The sequence below is a fragment of the Alosa sapidissima genome, chromosome 19 (assembly GCF_018492685.1).
Source record: "Alosa sapidissima isolate fAloSap1 chromosome 19, fAloSap1.pri, whole genome shotgun sequence".
Lineage (NCBI taxonomy): Eukaryota > Metazoa > Chordata > Actinopteri > Clupeiformes > Clupeidae > Alosa > Alosa sapidissima.
In genome coordinates, this window is record NC_055975.1 from 8,995,815 (window position 1) to 9,015,519 (window position 19,705).

Sequence of the window (19,705 nt, forward strand, 5' to 3'; positions counted from 1 at the left end):
GCTTAGGGGCAGCATCAAAGAACTTGCTTAGGGGCAGCCGTGGCCTACTGGTTAGCGCTTCGGACTTGTGACCGGAGGGTTGCCGGTTCGAACCCCGACCAGTAGAAAGCGGCTCAAGTGCCCTTGAGCAAGGCACCTAACCCCTCACTGCTCCCCGAGCGCCGCTGTTGTTGCAGGCAGCTCACTGCGCCGGGATTAGTGTGTGCTTCACCTCACTGTGTGTTCACTGTGTGTTGAGTGTGTTTCACTAATTCACGGATTGGGATAAATGCAGAGACCAAATTTCCCTGAAGGGATCAAAAGAGTATATATACTTATACATACTTATACTATACTTGCTTACATTTTTTGAAAACTGGTGCTTTCCATGCAGAAACGCAGTCACCTGGTTAAGCAGCTGAATGACTCTGACCCCTCTACAACTTCGCCCCTTATGGAAGGCACGCCGACCATTAAGAGCCGCAAAAAACTGCTGCAGATCATCGACACCACACTCCTTAAATGCTACCTCCATGTAAACATTTTCTCTATAGTCCTTCTACTTCTTACTGTGAATGCATGGCTAACCTTTGAAATAATAGATGTGTTGTCTTAATACATTGCACTCTTTTTTACCCCCGATGTAGACCAATGTGGCTTTAGTGTCCCCTCTCCTGCGTCTAGAGAATAACCACTGCCACATTGAGGAGAGCGAGTATGTGTTAAAGAAGGCCCACAAATACAGCGAACTCATTATCCTCTATGAGAAGAAGGGCTTGCACCAGAAAGGTACTGCTTTTACTTTCCTCCTTGTGCACGGTTGTTCTTTATTGATGGTGGGACTGTAAAGAACTCCTCATGGTGCCTTGGCTTGATGCCTCGTGATATTGTGTCATTTGTTCCTTGTAGTTAAGATGTAATTGTTGAACACAGATGCTTACTGTTGTGGAACTGTCCAGCTTCAATATTAGATTAAAGAATTCTAGAATAAAGCAGCAATATGAGTACCACATGCTAATTACGCGCAAAGATGGAAATAAAATCAAAACAAAACATGGTTCTGATTTCTCAACTCTACACAACTCAGAGCCACAAAAAAGCCCAGAGATCTTGTTAAAGGCCATACATACCTATGTGTATATAAAGAGCTCCTTGGCACTAGGGCTGTGCAATTAATGACTTCCAACGATTATGAAAACAAAATAATCAAAATGTAATGATTATTTTGCTACATTCAGTTTCATAACAATGCTTTCCTATTGTCTTGAGCTGTGGTGTGCATTATCTTTTTGCATGTTTTTTTTTGCATTCTGTTGTATTTTAAAAATGTAAAAGGTTTTGAATGTGGATGAGTTCACTGAGTCAAATCACTAATCGTGTTTAATAATCATGATCTCAATATTGAACAGAATAATTATGAAAATGATTTTTGCCATAATTGAGCAGCCCTACTTGGCACTGAAAGGCGAATAAGCTGCTTTCAGGTCCTGACACGTTGGGCTTGTTCCAGGTGTTCATGGCGGTGGCTTGCGGCCGGCCTGCTCCCGCTCCGAGACCATCTTGCTACACACTTTGGGCAGTTATCAGGCAGCTATTTTCCTATTCTAGTAAATGGGGAGCATAGAAAACACTGCCGTATTGGCGTTACGAACTAAACCCATGCTTTTCTATGTAGGATTCTTTTGAGTGCTGAGTCTCCTCATTAGAAAGTCTTTAGTTTTACTCAGTAAACCTCAGCTGCCAGGATGATATCATACTCCTCAAAGCAGGCAGCTGTGGATGAGCCCCCAGGCAGCTGTGGATGAGCCCCCCTCTCTCTCTTTTTTCTTTCCCTTTTCTCGCTCTCTCTCGCTCCTATGTCCTCCATTGCCTTGTCCACATGCCGCCTTCATGACATATCGGATATTCGGAAATCCTAACCTCTGATGGAGGAAAAATTACTTGAACGCAAGGTCGGGTCGGATTTTATGCTTGGTGACTCGTGCGGAATTCACCCTTCGCTAAGTCCCGCCCTCCTTAGTTACTGTTGCTATGCCTGACAAGCTTTAGCAACCTGCACGTCTATTACATAGGGGGAGAACCGGGACTTTTCAATGAAATGTAATTTACAAAGACATCGTACCACACTGAAAGCTAATATTTTGTTACCAGCAACCTACATCTGTCCTCTGTCAAATACAGTTGGAATTTCATCTCTGAACAAAACCGTTCATGAGTTATTTAAGCAGAAGTCAAATGTGCGTTTTGTTTCATTCAACTTTCCTGGCCAGAATGAATGGAACAGGCATGGGGGACGAAAGAAACATACTAGCTATGTACTTCCCACAACTTCAATATTTGACAAATAGGTGTTATTTTAAATAGATTGCTGATGGGTTATACATCTTGGTGAACGTCTGTTAACAACTTCTTGCCGTTATCGTGAAGCGTGTATCTCGCGGTTATGGAAATATCATGCAATATGCCATTTTTTATTGTTAGAACAATATGTGTTCCCAATTATATCATGTTTCTATAGTGTAACATGTTATTTCACTGTGTCTTTACGTGGGTTAGGGCACCACACATCCAAATAAGTGCCCTTCATGACCTACAGGCCTTCAGTCTCCACAGGTTAACATGGCAAAACTCGAAAAGCTTGTCAGACCTCCCATGCCTAGTGACGGGTTGCTAAGCCACGATTGGCCTGTGGCGGTTTTCGGGTGTGGCTTAGCGAAGGGTGAATTCTTGCGCCCCGAGGTACCCTACTTGACGTCACAATCATGCTCTCCAACCAGAGGCGATCTTCCTTCAAATAGGCAACGTAATTTATCACTTAAATTAAAACTACAAATTGAAACACTTGTCAGAGACATTTCCCTTGTTGCTCAACAATTTCTTATTTATTCTTATTTATATGTTTCCTGTATTTGTTTTCCGAGCTGATCTTATAAACACACTATTTTTGGAGGTCGGGCTTTTTCAAATCAGATCCTCTGGAGTTTACGGTCGTCATGAAGGCAGTATAAGTTCGGTCATTTACTGATATTGTGAGAGAGTACACTGTTGACACACTAGCTAGTTGAAATATAGCTGGTATGACATTGCCTGGTAATAAACAAGGCTACCACATTACTTCCATGATTCTGCTGTCATTAAAGGCAAAGGTGAGAGCCCTTAAGGGCAACATTCCCTGTGTGATAACAAGGTTGTGTTACTTAGAGTACTGTGTTAGGGATATGAGATGTGTATGTTGTCTTACCAATTTCAAAGCATTTGCTAATCATGTCTGCTAGCAAGCACTACAGGCTCATCATCCAACTTTATTGGATATCATTATTGCAATCATAATTATTGTGACCATTAATACACTGAATATTTTCTAGTATAGGTACATGCAAGACATATAATGAAACCATGGGACAGAAGACAGTGTATTGAATGCATGAGTTTTTTTTTTTTTTTTTTATTATTGCATGGGATAAAGGAAATGATTAAAAGGCTTTAAGAAATAGCTTTTCTGTGAGACTATTTGGAACGCCCTTTCTGTGAGCTCAATGATGAGTCCTCTTCAGAGGAAGATGTGTGGAGGTCCTCAGGAGCTGAGAATGATGTGTTGCTGGACTCCTCATCAGAGAACTCTTCGGGGTTACGGTAGATTGTGTGTAATCTCACTTTCCTCTTACCCAAAGTTTTTGTGTTTCCAACTGGTAGCTTTTGGAGAGACTGATCACTTTTTTTGCATGGAGGTTTAGGCTGCATTGTATAGTCCATTTGCAGTTCCTCCCTGAAATTCATGACCGATCTCGAGGCGATTACCTTACCAGGTGAACAGACGTGACTTCTCTTTTCTTCGAGACTTGAAATACTGGAAGACATGGACCCACTTGATAAGCTTTCAAGCTGGTCCTCATTTTCACTGTTAATGTCATTCCTGGGCAAAACGTCAAGGCTTTTGCTGTGAACTGCAATGTCTGGATCAGTGTCTGCAGACCTCTGAAAGGTTGAGCATGATGACCACTTCCTTGCTCGAAATGACCTTTTATTAGCAGGGCATGCTGGTTTTGAAGGATAGATAATAGATCCTGATGAATGACTATTTGCTTCAAGCTCATTCTGTGATGTTTTTTAATTAGAGGTAGTTGCACTGTCGTCATGATACACACCATCTAACACAGATGTAGCCAGACATATAGAAATTAAGTCTAGTTTAGATAATGATATCCACTGTCCTATCAATTTCTGAGTGGGAATGTTATTAATCTTAGAAATGTCACAGTGTAACTCTTCTCTGAAGAACTGAATGTTGCTGATGCATGCAACCATAGTTCCCAAAGTATCACTCAGTGCATTGATAACTAACTCACTTTCCTCCCCACTGTTTGATTTCTGTTTAATTTGATCATTTAGCTGGGTACTCAAGTGGTTAAGAGCTGCTACGGTGATCTGTTTAATAGAACTGGCCAACTCATGAGCAGACCGTGGATCCATAACTTCTAGGACAGGAAGCTCCATCATTTCAGGTTTTGGGATATCGTAGTCAACAATTTGAGATTCTGCAGCATTTATATTTATCAATAGAGCCATTTTGTGATAAACACTCTTAACTATGACTTCCATTATGTCTTTGATACTGACTGCAGACACACGCTGTCTAATCACATTCTTCACAGACTGAATAATGCACTCTTTAAAGCATGCAGAGGAAAAATGTTCCAAAATTTCATCTGTAATTCTGGGCAGCAGGAGAGAGTGAGTGAGACATTGGTATCATCTGGACTCTTTGTGATGTATGCCTTGCTTCCTGTTGGTGACATGCTTACGGACTGCTTGATTACTTCATTTAACCACGTGCCTCTTCCAGCCCTTTGAGTAGGTGTACCAGTCCTACTAGATAGTGCAGAGTCTGTGTCCAAGAACATGCTAATCACATCCTCAATCAGGTCATCAGTGACAACATCAATACGGGACAATGCATTTTCTACCTCCAAGGTTTCCTCAGAAGCTGACCCTCTTTCAAGGTCCTTGCTCTTTTGAAGTTGTGAAGGTGAAGTGGATGGGCTTCTCGCCCAATCCATAAGAGTCATTTCAATAACATTTAATGTTCTGCATATAGCATCAACTGCTGTCTGACTAGCCACAGGAGACAACCCCCTCTTCGGAGATTCTTGATTGATTGTAGCAATCAGCTTTTCTTTGACTTGGCCATAAACTCTATTGATAAGTTCTAATGCAACTGCATTAAGCCGTTGGTGCGTGTTATCTTCGGGTGCTGAGAAGGGCCTTGGAGTCTCAGGTGACATGGAGACATTTTGTGTGGACATTGAAGCATTTAGCTCTGTAGATACGCTTCTTAGCATGTCCCTTGTAAAATGCCTCTCCTCTGGCCCCTGTTTCTGTTGTAGTGCTGATGTTATGTCATTCATAGATCGTGACATTTTATATTGTTTTTTCAATACTTGACGAACATGCTCCTTAAATGGTGGTGTAGAGATATGTTGAAGAACTTCATTAGCAATAATGGGATAAAAATTGGGAAGTGACAGACTCTTAGTGGCAGCATGTGGTGTCCTACTAACAGTCGCTGCATGGGAGGTAGAATTCTGAGAACTGAGAGAAACTGTTGATGGAGTTGCTTCAGGAAACCTGTTGTTTGCACTTGACATTTCAGGAACAACATTTGTATCCTCAGAACTGACAGCTGACAGCTGTATTCCACTGGTAGAGGTGACACACATTTCATCCCCAATCAAAGTCATTTTTATATCCTCTAATGATTTGCATACAGCTTTCATTGCTGTCTGACTGGCCAATGGAGACACCCCCCTCTTAGAAGATTCTTGATTTATTTTAGCAGCAAGGTTTTCCTTAACTGTATTAAACACTGCCTCTATTTGTTGTGATGCAGCAGCATTGAGTTGATCAAGAAGAACATCATGCTCGGGTGAGCCGCAAGCAGCTATCTCAACTGACAAAAGGGAGAGAATGTTTTCTCTTGACATTAAATCATTAAGTTCTTGTGATACTGTTTTAAGCATGGTCCTTATAGCTCTCCTATCCTCAGGCCCCAGCTTTGGTTGTGGTGTTGATGACAACTCTTTTACAGAAAAAGTACGTTTAAGTTCATTCTTCACCGCTTCAGTGATCCTGTCCTTAAATGATGTTGTAGTAAAATATTGACTTACTTCGTTTGCAATTGCTGGATAAAGGCAGGGCAAAGATTGGGTTTTGGTGGTAGTATACACTCGGTTGGTATCTGAGCCGGTTGAATCAAAAGTAAAACTGGGCATATTCAATTGAATCTCCTGTGATTGAGAATGCTGAGAATTGCTGGGAGAGGATGAAGTAACAGAGAGAGCACTAATGGCACCTGCCAGCACCTTAACCTCATCTGAAGAGATCTCTGGTGTAGCTTCCTGTAAGATGACTGATCGAGATTGTTTAGTCTTGAAAACTTCTAAACTACTGGAGGAAGAAGAAGCACCAGAGAGCGCAGGGCTAGCACCTGCCAGCATCTCAATCTCTTCTGCAGACATCTCTAGTGTAGAGACTTCAGCTTCCTGTAAGATGACTGATTGAGTTTCTTCAGTCTTGAAAACGTTTAATCTACTGGAGGAAGAGGAATCACCAGAGAGCGCAGGACTAGCACCTGCCAGCATTTCAACCTCTTCTGCAGACATCTCTAGTGTAGAGACTTCAGCTTCCTGTAAGATAACTGAAAGATATTCTTCAGCTTCCTGTAAGATAACTGAAAGATATTCTTCAGTCTTGAAAACGTCCAGGCTGCTTGCAGGGGATGAAGATCCAGAGAGAGCACCACTAGCACCTGCCAGAGTCTCAACCTCATTTGAAGATATCTCTAGTGAAGAGACTTCAGCTTCCTGTAAGATGACTGATTGAGTTTCTTCAGTCTTGAAAACGTTTAATCTACTGGAGGAAGAGGAATCACCAGAGAGCGCAGGACTAGCACCTGCCAGCATTTCAACCTCTTCTGCAGACATCTCTAGTGTAGAGACTTCAGCTTCCTGTAAGATGACTGATTGAGTTTCTTCAGTCTTGAAAACGTTTAATCTACTGGAGGAAGAGGAATCACCAGAGAGCGCAGGACTAGCACCTGCCAGCATTTCAACCTCTTCTGCAGACATCTCTAGTGTAGAGACTTCAGCTTCCTGTAAGATAACTGAAAGATATTCTTCAGCTTCCTGTAAGATAACTGAAAGATATTCTTCAGTCTTGAAAACGTCCAGGCTGCTTGCAGGGGATGAAGATCCAGAGAGAGCACCACTAGCACCTGCCAGAGTCTCAACCTCATTTGAAGATATCTCTAGTGAAGAGACTTCAGCTTCCTGTAAGATGACTGATTGAGTTTCTTCAGTCTTGAAAACTTCCAAACTACTGGGAGCACCAGTGACCTCACCCATAGTATCCACCTGACTTTGTACAACTGTGCCATCAGAGGAAGACTGTTTAGCTTTATGATACGGAAGAGTGTCCTCATAATTGTTTTTTTGATGGCATGACAATGCAATATCATTGAGAGAGGGGCACACTTTTGCCACAGTATTAACTCCTTTAGATGTGCTGACATTTGTAGGTTTAAGAATAACCTTTTTAGTAAAGCCTGCCAAAGCATCAAGATCAATGAAGGTACTGTTGGATGTTGAGAGATTGTCTTCTTTAGAGGAGACTGTTCCATGTTTCTCCACTTCTGGATCAACTGCTTTTTCGGAACTTAAAGACCGCAACATTTGACTGGCAGAGGCAATGGACATTTCATTCCCCAGGGTCATTTTCATATCCTCTAATGACAAGCATATAGCTTTTATTGCTGTCTGACAGCCCAGTGGAGACACTCCCCTCTTTGGAGATTCCTGCTTTATTTCAGTGGCAAGTTGTTCCTTGACTTCACTGAACACTGTGTCAATTAGTTGTAATGTAACTGCATTGACTTGACTGAGAACAGCATTGTGGTCAGAGGAGGGCCCTGTTGTCTCATCCGGCCAAAGAGAAAGAATACGTTCGCTTGACCGTAAATTACTTAGTTCTTTGGATACTTTTTAAAACATGTTCCTCATAGCTCTCCTTTCCTCAGGCCCCACATTCAGATTTAATGATGATGGAAGGTCATTTCCAGAAAAAGAACATTTGAGTTCATTCTTCACTGCTTGAGTTATCCTCTCCTTACATGTTAGTGACGTAAGATATTGCATTACTTCATCGGCAATTGCTGGAAAAAAGCTGGGTAAAGACTGACTTCTGTTGGCAGTATACACTCCGTTTCCAACAGACACTTGGTCTGAGGTCGTTGAATCAAGAGAAACACTGGGCAGACTCAATTGAATTTCTTCTGTTTGAGAACGCTGAACTGCAAGGGGCTGACTAATCATGCTTGATGACCGAACACTCACTTCTTTTGAAATCTGTGATGCAACAGTGGTGTCTTTGGGCAGTGAACACATGGCATTATCTTTCATGTTCCAATCGTGGTTATTTTGGTCTATTGATGATCTGCCAGCAGACTTTTCCAGGCTTCCCAAGGGAGTACAACTGGTACCTGCCGGCATCTCAACCTCAACTAAAGGGGCCTCCAATATTGAGGTTTCAACTGTTTTAAAGGAAATTGGCCCACACTCTACAGTCTTGAAAGTTGCCACACCAGTGGGAGAGGGTAAAGCAACAGAAGTAGCGCTACTGGCACCTGCCAGCATCTCAAGCTCATCTGAAGAGCTCTCTGGTGTAGAGACTTCAGATTCCTGTAAGGAGACTGACCCACATTCTACAGACTGGAAAACAGCCACACTGCAAGAGGAGTAGGAAGAACTAGAGAGATTACTACTAGCACTTGCCATTGTCGGTGGATAAATATCATCAGAAATCTTTGCCTCAATGTTTTTGGTTTTGTTTGCAACCTCAAATGGCCGTCTTTGGTCCATTGCCTCCCATGCAATATTCTCTTTCTTCACAATGGAAGCATTAATAGCCTCAGTCTTGGGCTCGACCTGGCTGTGAACAGCTGGGGACTTTGCAAAACTCAAAGATACATTTAAAGTTGACTCCTGTGATGTGCCATAATTCATGGAATCTTTTTCTGAACAGTATGATTCCGAATCAGAAGTGTTGCCACTTTGACCATGAATTTGCAACTTTGAGGTTCTTGCCTCGTCACTTGATGGATTGCAAGGACTGCAAGCAATACTTTCAAGTGCAATTCTGATAAGATCATCTGAAATAGCTTCAACTTGATATGTAAGCGTTCCAGTCCCTGATTCCTTAACAGGAGCCTCAGTTCTTGGAGCTTGTTCATATATGTCTGCAGCTATAGCTTCAACAAGGCTGATGGTTTCCATTAAATCTGTCTCAAGATTCTGTAGAACAAGCCTTAACCCATTCAGTGCTCTCTCAGAGGTTTGAGGAGATATCATTTGAGAATCTCCTAAAGAAGCAAAATTGAGTTTTTCAAGAACTTTGACTCTGATCTCCTGAAGGACGCTGTTAATGATTTCAGTCACATAAGGGTGAAGTTGTTTCACAGGTGAGGTATCAGATTGGTTCTGGTGTTCAGAGGACTCAACAAAGAGTTTGGAAGGCCTGACTGTGCGAAAAAGGCACAGTAATATGTCAGTAGCCAACTTGCCCCTCAGCACTCTGGTTGCCCTATGAGGACGAAGTTCAGAATTTGTCAGCATAGTGTCATTCCGGATGCACTCTGCAATTTGCATCTTAAAAGATTCACTACTTAAGTGGTCCAGCAGAGCCTGAGTAATTCTAGCCTTCTTGTTAGCCTCGGGATCAAGTTGGTTAGTCGGCAGCTTCACTTTGCCGAGACAAGGCAATTCTCGATATGGTGTGTCAACCGATGGGGGCAGCAATTTGGTGACTGATGAAGATATCTGCCATACAAAAAACGAAATAAAGGTATTAACTACCATCATTCATTTGGAGGTCAGTAAAAGGATAGGACATATGGTATTATCAGGGTATTATGCATATGAAAAGTATCTGCTTACTCTACCTGGTTAGTTATGTCATGTCCCCTGGCTGGTAAAGGAGCAAGGTGTTGGAGTGTGGGCCTCCTCGGCACGGTAATTTTCTGTGCTGATTTTACTACAAAAATATGAAATAATTCACAATTCAGTGACAATGCTTTTGGGTAGCAGTGCCACCTCAGTCCACAAACACAACTTTACTATTTCATTAGAGAGCAATAAATTACATTAAACCCTCCTTAAAAAATATGAGCATTAGAAAGAAATGTTCAGATTTAATTGGCATGGGCAAATCCGGAATGCCAATATCTTTCTCAAGCCCTTCAAGAGGCTGGAGAAGCTCTGGTTATAATGACACATTATGGTTCAAAAGTGGTGGCAGCAACACAATGACAGGGATTCCCTCAGTGACAAACCTAGAGCCAAATGATCTGGTCTGAATGCCAAGACCATTGAAAATTTACAAGACCAGAAGGCAGCCGTCCTGTCAAAAGCCGTCCTGTCCCCCCCCATTCAGAGTGCTTGAGAGTTCAATACAATTTACTCACAGTCTAGATTCAATTATCTCTAATTGTTTTAAAATGAAAAGCTTTTTCGGGGCACTATGTATTATCACCAAGACTGGATTTTAAAGCCTTAAAAAATTAAAGGACCGTGAACTTGCTTTAGAAAAAAAAAACATGTCATGTCAAAAAGAAAACCAGAAAATAGCATTTTCTCTGATAAATGGTCTCTGACCAACGGCTGCAGAGCCACTGAGGAGGCCTACAAGTCCTTCCTGGAAGAGAGACGCTCAAAACCGGAAGCAGTTCGTCGCATGCAACATGAACGGCCATAGTAGTAGTAGGTCTCTGACCACCAGTAGCCAATATGATTATGTATCATATTGGCTACTGGTGTTTATGAATTTACACACATAGCAGCACCATGGAGGCCTCTTAGAATTGTACAAAAGACCTCAGGTCACCACACATAATCCTCATTTCTATAGACCCTTTCAACAAGGTAAACAAAAACAATGCTTGAACGTTCTATTTAGGCCCCAATCTACTTCCTCTGCATTAAGATAACATATGGAATGTTAAAAAGGAAGTCTTGTGGGGCCAACTATGATGCTGATAATGGAACTCTCTTGAAAGGGTCCATATGGAAAAATCTGTCAGAGAGGTTTCTTCCAGTTAGAGAAAATCAAAAGAAGCAAGAGAAGATCACAAGAAGCAAGAGCAAATCAAAAGAAGCAAGAGAAAATCAGGGTGTACTGATGTGTCCATTCACACACTTCTCAGATGAATGTACTAAGCCCCCTTCTGGCCTCTGGTTTTTCACAGCATCTGCTTGATTTCACTCGGAGTGGCCCCCAATGTAAATATTTTATGGCGCTTACCTGAGGTTGAGTTACCCAAAACTTGATTGAGAAGTTTTGTTTGAACCTTAGTGTGTACCCTCATATTCTCCAACTCCCTTAGGGTTTTCGTCAACGTATCCACTTCTGCCTGCTGTGCTGCAGCCCTGTGTTCGAAGATACTTTTTTCCTGTAAAAAGACAAAATATTAGGGATTGTAGGACATGGCTGGAACAACACATTACTTTACATATAATGTCTAACTATCTCACCCTTTGGCTCCTTTTCTCCTGGATGTCTCTCATGTATCTCTTCCTGTTCAACTCATGTTTTATTTCATTTTCAATGAGGTGTAGCCGTGTTCTATCTGGTGCAGATGTCTGCGGTGTCTGTCATTTGTGAAAAAAAAATCGATCGATTTATTATGAAAAATATCAAATATTTTTTTATTAGGCTATTAAGAAAATACAGTAAAACCACCGCAAAATATGCTCTCGTCAGATTATATTTCTTCAAGAAAATTTGAAGCTGTTCCTACCGTTATGCTCGGAAGTTGTCTTCCATTCAGGAGTCCATCCTTCTCTTTGATTGTCCTCTTTGTGGATTTTTTTGTTTGCCTTTGAATTTACATGTTGATTTAATTTCATTTCAATATGAGTAATTCAGAATTTGCATTAATAGTAGGTCAAAAATACAGTTTCTGCTTCTTAAAATGGCATTATCCTTGTAGTTCATATAGGCATCATTTAACAGTCCTTATTTATAGTATATATTTTCCTTACTCCAGTCCATGCTGCTGCTGTGATTTATCATGCCTTGGGAGCTCACTCGATCGTATGAAGGTTCTGATATCTTCCCCAGTCACGCTGTCTGAAATTAGACCCTGCTCTTCCAGCTCAAGAAACTTTTTCTGTCTTTCTCGCTATGAATGGAATAATAATTAAGTGTTTGCTGTAACTGTAATTAAACACGTACATTATGTGAAAAAACAAACACAATGAATTGATAGGTACCTGTTGTTTGTTTTTAATGTCATTCTTGACATCATCCACATAATCCCAGTACATACTGTATTCCTTGCGAGAACATACTACCTACAGGTATACGATTAGGCAAAACAGATTAATATGTAAATATATTCCAATAATATGGCAATTAAAGTAATATGCATCATTAGTTAATAGTCGTTTTTGGATAGAGATTGCGTAATATTCACAGAGAGAGGAGGCGTCTTTATGCCGCATCTTGTGTCTAAAAACGAGGCAAAACATTGCCGGCCTGGTACTTAGTACCGTGAGTGTTTACACACAAGCAGGCATGTTCAGGAGACAGGACCAAATAGCAAAATGAAGCATGATGTCCAACATTGGGCGTGAGGAGTAACACATGGGAATGAACTATGCATGATTTTCACATAGCTTTGACATTCATAGCTGGGGATTTTGCCATCACTAATTTTACCCCCATAACTTTTGACAACTGAAAATAAAATGTGATACAATGAACAGAAAGCCTCTTCAATGTGCTCAATTGCCATGTAGGCTAGCCTGTTAATCAAATGAATGTAGGAAAATAAAATTCTGGGTCGGGTTAGTGAATGAGAGTAGGCCTAACGTTGCTGTTCCCTGAAGATGAGTCAGATCCTACAGTTAAGTTATGTTGGCCATTCATCTACAAATGCTTTTCTTTTGGATGCCAGAAACTGAGTACCGTATTTTCCAGACTATAAGTCACACTTTTTTCATAGTTTGGCTGGCCCTGCGAATTATAGTCAGGTGCGACTTATATATGAAAAAATATATAATTGAACATGTTTTTAAATGTTAATTCATATTAACTGACATGAACCCTACATGAAACATTACTATCTAGCCGCGAGAGAGCGCTCTCAAATGCACAAGTTCTGTGCACTTTCAGTCAGAGATTAGTGGTTGCGCTATGCCTGAAACACATGTGTATACCTAAATCCTCAAATTATGGCCAGGATTCTGTTTGGGCCTCAGATTCGGACAAATAAAAGCCAGTAATAATTTTGTTTCAATTTAACACTGAATAAAAGAGCTCTTCTTAATATTTTATATTGTTGGTTGGTTTAATATTGTTGCCAATGAAAAGTCATTGTCTTACACCATGAGTCTCCAACAAGTTGCTCTCAAGCTACCGGTTGCATGCCGCCCCCTTCTGAGCTTGCCAGAGGCTGAAGCAGTAACCTACATTTAAACACAATTGTTGCTGCCAGGCATCAGCCTACGAATTTTATAAAAAAGTAAATCATGAATAATTACAAAAAATAACTAAATTTAGGCCGAATAAGGTTTCCATTTCAGCACACATGTTCCATGAATAAATTAAAGAGGGTGCTTTCATACATGAAACTCAATAGTAAACCATCAAATACCCCACAGATTTCAGTGGTCATCAGTCCCGATATTTAGCAATATAATCAAACAGTAAGCCATGCCCCAAATAAAGGTGCTGTGCTTTGCGCAGCCTAAATAAAAAAGACCCCAGCCATAATTTGAAGATTTACGATAGTCTGTCTCCTAAACATTCCTCACCTGTTATCTAGACATGCATGAAAACATTTGAAAACAACACTTACTGCCATGTAGGCTAATATTTGATCGCTGTTTTGCTACTAATTATCTTTCACGTACTGAATACGCACACTAGAAAGTGAGGCCTACTATGCGCTTCGTGTCTGTATCTGTCTGTTCACGTCCGCAATCGATTATAACGTTCCTCAAATGGGGAACACATCCATGTTTTCTCACGTCATAGGCTGTCATGCTTCTGTGTTTACAAAATTCCTGACGGTTCCTGATCGCTAAACGTTTGTTTTCCTTTCCTGTCGATTGCGGTTGATGTAGAAGCAGCTTCTAGGCTATAATTTGACTTCAGCGATGAGAGAGGGAGAGAAAGAGGCACTCGCAAAGTGGTCCATGCGCGTGTGTCTCTGCATGGGGTTCAATTGAAGTCAGAGTTGGTCCGTCCAGTCAATAGTCCCGCATTCAGGCCGCTCCATTATTAGATTAACTTATCAGACAGCGCTGTAACATGTGTGGGAATTTCTCTCATTATGATGGAGTTGTGGGACTTTTATTATTATGCTCAATACTTAATAACTTATGCGCAATACCCGCAATCTCGCGCTGAAATTTAGGCCCTGGTTTTAAATGCGCATATTTTTATCTCTCGAGCAATTGTTCTGCTGCCAGCTTGTGCCAATATATCGTCCAAAATGCTTTATTGTATTGCATTCTCCACATTTTTAGCTAAATTTTCATGCCACATCAGCATTTTTGTTCAGTGAATCTTTTGTAAGTTGCTTCACAATTAGTGTGGGCACTCGTCAGCAGCCTTCGGCTTGCCTCTTGCCACTATTCACTCCTTCGTTTTCATTAACATTCCCTGTAGAATTGTCAATATTTTTGGCCTCTGTGTCCAGTTACATCTGTCTGTTCTTGGTCTTGGATTTTGTGAAAAAAAATTCTAAATATCACCTGCTTGATGCAGCTTTGGTCTGCACGTCTTATTAAAACCGGTCTGTGCTCTCGTGGGCATTTAATCTGCTGCCGGCTTGTCACTCCACATCGCCCAAAATGCTTGATTGCATTGCATTCTCCACATTTTTAGCTAAATTTTCGTGTACCATATCAGCATTTTTGTTCAGTGAATCTTTTGTAAATTGCTTTACAATTACCTTCGGGCCTATAGATCTATGCCTGGCTTGCTTCGGTCACATATTTTTAAAACCATCTTTTTCTCTCTCTCTTGAGCATTTAATCTGCTGCCAGCTTGTGACTCCACATTGCCCAATAGATTGCATTGTATTCTCCACATTTTAGAGATATTTTGTCATTTTTTTTCAGTGAATCTTTTGCTTTACAATTAGGCCTATCCGGCTCTTTTCTTGGCTGCCTTCACTGTCACTCCTTCTTCGTCTTCATTAAGATTAATCTTTTTGGCCTCAATAATCCAGTTACATAGTCTCTGTTTTTGGTTTTGGATTTTGTGAAATACATTTCTAAATATTTATAGTCCAATGCGACTTATATATGTTTTTTTCCTGTTCATGAGGCATTTTTTGACTAATGCGACTTATACTCTGGAGCAACTTTATAGTCCGGAAAATACGGTATTATACCATGACAGTTTGTAAGGGTAAAGCCTGCTATTGCAAGTTTTGGTTTGCCAGGTCCATAGGCTATATACTGTAGGCAAAGTGTTTCTGGAGAGAATGTTGAATTTAGTCAGACCTGTGTGATAAAATATGTCCAGGCTATCTCTATCTCTAACTAGCTCATAGCGAGAAGAATGTATGACAGAAATAACAGTGGACTAACTATGGATAAGTGGATAACTTGTAGACCACAATGGTAAGAGTTCACTGTCATTACATTTAGCTGTTTGGCTGCATAGCATGGTAGTTTGTTTGTTAAACAGTGACAGTAAGCTATGTTCGCTAATGTCCAGCTTCTAGATGTTATGTGTTCTGTGGCTAACAGTAGTTATAATGTGATGATGTTAAAGCTTGCTAGGACAGATGCACAAGGAGTTCATTCTGGATTTTAGGATAGCCTATATGGCAACCGATTGCATTCCGACCTACAGTCAACTCTAGCAGCTTGACTTGAATCTTTGTGGACTTAAAGATTGTTGTAATGTGCTGTCTCTACTATTGCTGCTTTTGATCAGTCAGACTTTAAATCTCCTGTGGGGGGTTGGACATATGTAGTGTCATCAAAACTTCTGCCCAGATTCCCCCATTCCAACCTTGACGCATTTACAGTCGTGACGGAATGAAATGTTTCGCCTTTATGTCTACCCTCGTTGGTGGTAAAATTGCCGGGCCAGTTCAACCAGCCATTCCGTCTAACAACATTGTGTCTAACAACATCCAGCGTTTCGCCATAAAGGTGCACAAAAAGGCGCCATATTACTCAGTGTTAAAACGACTATTGTAAGACTTCACAATAAAATGAAATTAAATTGGGGAAATCAATAGAGACCATACCATATCATCACCAGTAATCAAGTTTCTGTCCTTGAGATTATTGTGGATATGCTTGCGGTGAAGATGCTGATTAAGGTGGGGATCGTGTAAACTGTGATATGTTGGCTTCATTAAATGGCAATTGGGATCTCGGAGATAGAAATCCCACGATCGCAGATAAAGCTATGGAATAAAACAAATATTTATATACATTTATGTTAACAGATTATCAGACACAGCATTCAAACAGGGATCCCACCCATTTTCACTGACAAAATTTCAAAACCTTTCCATAACCATTCACAACCTATAAGTACATAACTGTTTACTTTACGCCCCAAGGGCTGTGGCAGCATAGTGGCTAAGGAGCTGGTCTAGCAAGCAGTAGACAGAAACGATATGGGTTCAATTCCCAGCTGCCACTGCTCTCTGGATAAAAGTGTCAGCTACGGACAACGAGATTGGATAAAATATGCTTTCTCTCCCACCAGATGTATCACCATCACACCTTGAAAACATTCAAAGCTTTGCCTCAAACTTTGTGAAGGAGATTTTTTTAAAATACCCTAGCAACATCCTAGGAACCACTAGCAACCAACATGATTATCATAGGAACCATTTTATTTAGCATAGTAACCACCATAACTGGTATTGACAGATGCAGTGGTATTTCCTAGCTATGGTCTCCTCTACACTGTAGCTTAAATGTTATTGTATTGCTATAGCTCCGTATCTTAAATGTTATTATATTGCTGAAAGTCACCTTGGATAAAAGTGCCTCCCAAATTAATAAATGTGTAAATAATTACCCTAGCAACACTCCCATAATGTCAAGCTGGCAACATCCATAGAAACTAACATAATTATCATAGCAACCAGCCTAGCAACCACTTTATTTAGCATAGGAACCACCATGTCTAATCTAGCAACACCCTAGCAATCATCTCAACTACCCTAGCAACCACTACCATAATATCAAACTAGCAACATTCATAGCAACTAACATAATTACCATAGCAACCAGCCTAGCAACCACTTTATTTAACATAGGAACCACCATGTCTACTCTAGCAACACCCTAGCAACCATCTCAATTACCCTAGCAGCCACTACTATAATGTCAACATAGCAATCGCCATAGGAACAAACATGATTACCAAAGCATCTATCATATCAACCACTATGACTACTCTAGCAACACCCTAGCAACAATCTCAACTCACCTAGCAACCACTACCATAATGTCAAGTTAGCCACATCAATAGCAACTAACATGATTACCATAGCAACCAGCACTTCTACTTTAGCAACACCCTAGCTACCACTATCATAATGTCAACCTGGCAATCGCCATAGCAACCGGCACGCTACCTCCTACCTATGTCCCTTGTATGTCTAAATATAAATGGAATTTCATGAATTTAGGCTACTGAATTCTGTTACTCCAGACCTAGATGGGATTTTACAATTCCATGACTTTTCCAAGTTTTCAATGACTGTGGGAAACCCCTTAGACCTTTTGATGAAGACCCTTTCCTGTGTAACAATAAAAGTAACAATAAAGAAAATTAGTACCCCAAACCTACCGTTTCACCCAGTTTACGCCGAGTGAATGTCCCACTGGCCTCTGGCCGGGTAGAGGGTTCTGCCATGGCGGAATTCCTCCACATTGGCAACAGGGATTGTTAACTGCGTCCCTATAATAACCAAACAACAAATCAATTTATTTGTCTTGCCATTATGGTATGGCTGCAGATAAATGGAATGGACCAAGGTATTTCAGTTTAAGATAAGCTGCCTGGACTTTTAACCTACTTATTTGACAGATTTGTGCACTGAATAACTGCAAAACATCTCTGACTGGAGATCTTATGAGCTTAAATTAGGCCATGACTATACTACACTATAAACTGTTAATTTTATGTTTATTGATTCCATTGTAAGTCACTTTGGATAGAAGTGTCTGCTAAGCACCATAACCATAAATGTTTACACATAATCTAGCCTAAATAAAAATATGAATTAGCGTATAATGTAATATCTAGGCCCACGGCAGATCTAATAAAACCATGTTAGTCATATCTGTCTTGGATGCCATGTTCGCAAAATACAAAAAGGTTGCCTACCATACTCCTTGCTGAATCAGCACCGATAGAATGATCAATCTCTGCAGCAATAATTTAATAGTGTGGCACCATTACATCACAATGGGACACTGTTGATGACGTCAGACATCCATAACTACTGTTGCTAATATGTTGCTAGGTTACAAAAAGTGTTCTAGAATCTTAAAGGCTAGAGCCGTAGTTATCAAAGATCCTTGATTACTAGCTCCGCTTTAACCCTCTCTGGTAGTTATGTTTCAAAGTAACAAAACCAGAGCCAAATAAAGGTCACTTCCAGGATCTTTTTGAAGTTTACATGAACCACGTGACCTTAACGAATTTTGAAAACCCATTGTCGCAACTCTACATTGACAAAACATGTTGTTTGTGTGTCTGAACGTTTACATGAAAGAAAGCAGATCTATCGCTAGAACTACAGTAGCTTCTAACTACAATCACGCACGCTGATCGCTGCAACAAGAATACAAAAATAAGCAGCTCTGTAATCTGAGCTCTGCACAGATCTTTGAAACACTTGCTCATAACGTGTTGTTAGCACTACCTAGGCTACCTCATGATTATCAAACGTTTTTTCCCCGATGGTTGACTAGTTGTGGTTAAGCTGCTAGCGCTTGCCTAACAACGTCTATTAGTCTAGCAGCTGTTTTAAAAATCAGTGTAAGATACGGCCTCTCCAGGCTTATTGCTTAATTAGGCTAGGCTAAATGGCCTGGCACGGCCCTAAACAGATGAAGGCTAAACAAGGACAAAGAAGACTGTCTATCTCTTTAGTTATCAAACTATTTCAAAATGGACAAACTGCCAGGGGGGCTATTGAATGTGGGCTATCGAAAATAACAAGACGTAACGTTAATTGATTGAATAAACATATATTTAGTAAATTAGACCTTGACAGTAACCAGAACCATATTTTCTTCATTAGCCTAACTGTTCCGTTTATACGGAAGTGTTTTTCTCTACTGCTCTGGCAGTGCCGATCTTCTGCTTTCTCGAAGGAAACACGTAGGAGCAGGCTTACAGCGAATTTTCAAACCTGTACCAAAACACATTTTTATTCAAACATCAAGTCTGCCTCAAAATACCACAGAGAAATCATGAACTCAAAATGTCATTGTGGGAAAAAAAAAAAAAAAAAAAAACAATGACTGCGTAACAGTGCAAATCAGACATTTCAGGATAACGCTAATAACAAGCCTTGCCAAAATTATGGGTCATTAACTAAGAATACAAAATAATTGTTAGATTAAGTAGATTATGTTAAAACGACATGGACATTAGGCCGAACTTCCGACGTAAT

At 40.5% G+C, this 19,705-nt stretch overlaps 3 protein-coding genes across 9 annotated transcripts in view; 1 reads left to right on the plus strand and 2 right to left on the minus strand.

The window, feature by feature from the left end:
• Positions 1-19,705, plus strand: part of vps39 (VPS39 subunit of HOPS complex) — a 42,906-nt gene that overhangs the window by 8,582 nt on the left and 14,619 nt on the right. For both annotated transcript variants that reach the window (XM_042071291.1, XM_042071292.1), the window contains exons 13-14: positions 374-514; positions 627-768. In XM_042071291.1, coding sequence (XP_041927225.1) covers positions 374-514; positions 627-768 — 283 coding nt within the window. The remainder of the gene's footprint in view (positions 1-373; positions 515-626; positions 769-19,705) is intronic.
• Positions 4,626-7,754, minus strand: LOC121692581. 4 transcript variants are annotated; one of them, XM_042071281.1, is made up of 2 exons: positions 7,168-7,754; positions 4,626-7,134 (listed from the first exon to the last, which is right to left on the minus strand). In XM_042071281.1, exons 1-2 carry the CDS (start codon positions 7,752-7,754, stop codon positions 4,626-4,628), a joined length of 3,096 nt encoding a protein of 1,031 aa, XP_041927215.1. The 4 variants fall into 4 exon arrangements, with proteins under 4 accessions (XP_041927215.1, XP_041927213.1, XP_041927216.1 ...); XM_042071279.1 differs by having other exon boundaries at positions 4,626-7,127; positions 7,161-7,754; XM_042071282.1 differs by having other exon boundaries at positions 4,626-6,669; positions 6,703-7,754.
• Positions 8,007-18,492, minus strand: LOC121692584 (fibrous sheath-interacting protein 2-like). Of its 3 annotated transcripts, XM_042071288.1 has the most exons (10): positions 18,409-18,426; positions 17,869-17,979; positions 16,304-16,465; positions 12,300-12,380; positions 12,069-12,208; positions 11,825-11,903; positions 11,559-11,675; positions 11,329-11,476; positions 9,971-10,062; positions 8,007-9,848 (listed from the first exon to the last, which is right to left on the minus strand). In XM_042071288.1, the coding sequence occupies exons 2-10, from the start codon at positions 17,950-17,952 to the stop codon at positions 8,016-8,018; spliced, it is 2,736 nt and encodes a 911-aa protein (XP_041927222.1). In that variant the 5' UTR covers positions 17,953-17,979; positions 18,409-18,426; the 3' UTR covers positions 8,007-8,015. The 3 variants fall into 3 exon arrangements, with proteins under 3 accessions (XP_041927222.1, XP_041927223.1, XP_041927224.1); XM_042071289.1 differs by lacking the exons at positions 16,304-16,465; positions 18,409-18,426; XM_042071290.1 differs by lacking the exons at positions 8,007-9,848; positions 9,971-10,062 and having other exon boundaries at positions 10,968-11,476; positions 18,409-18,492.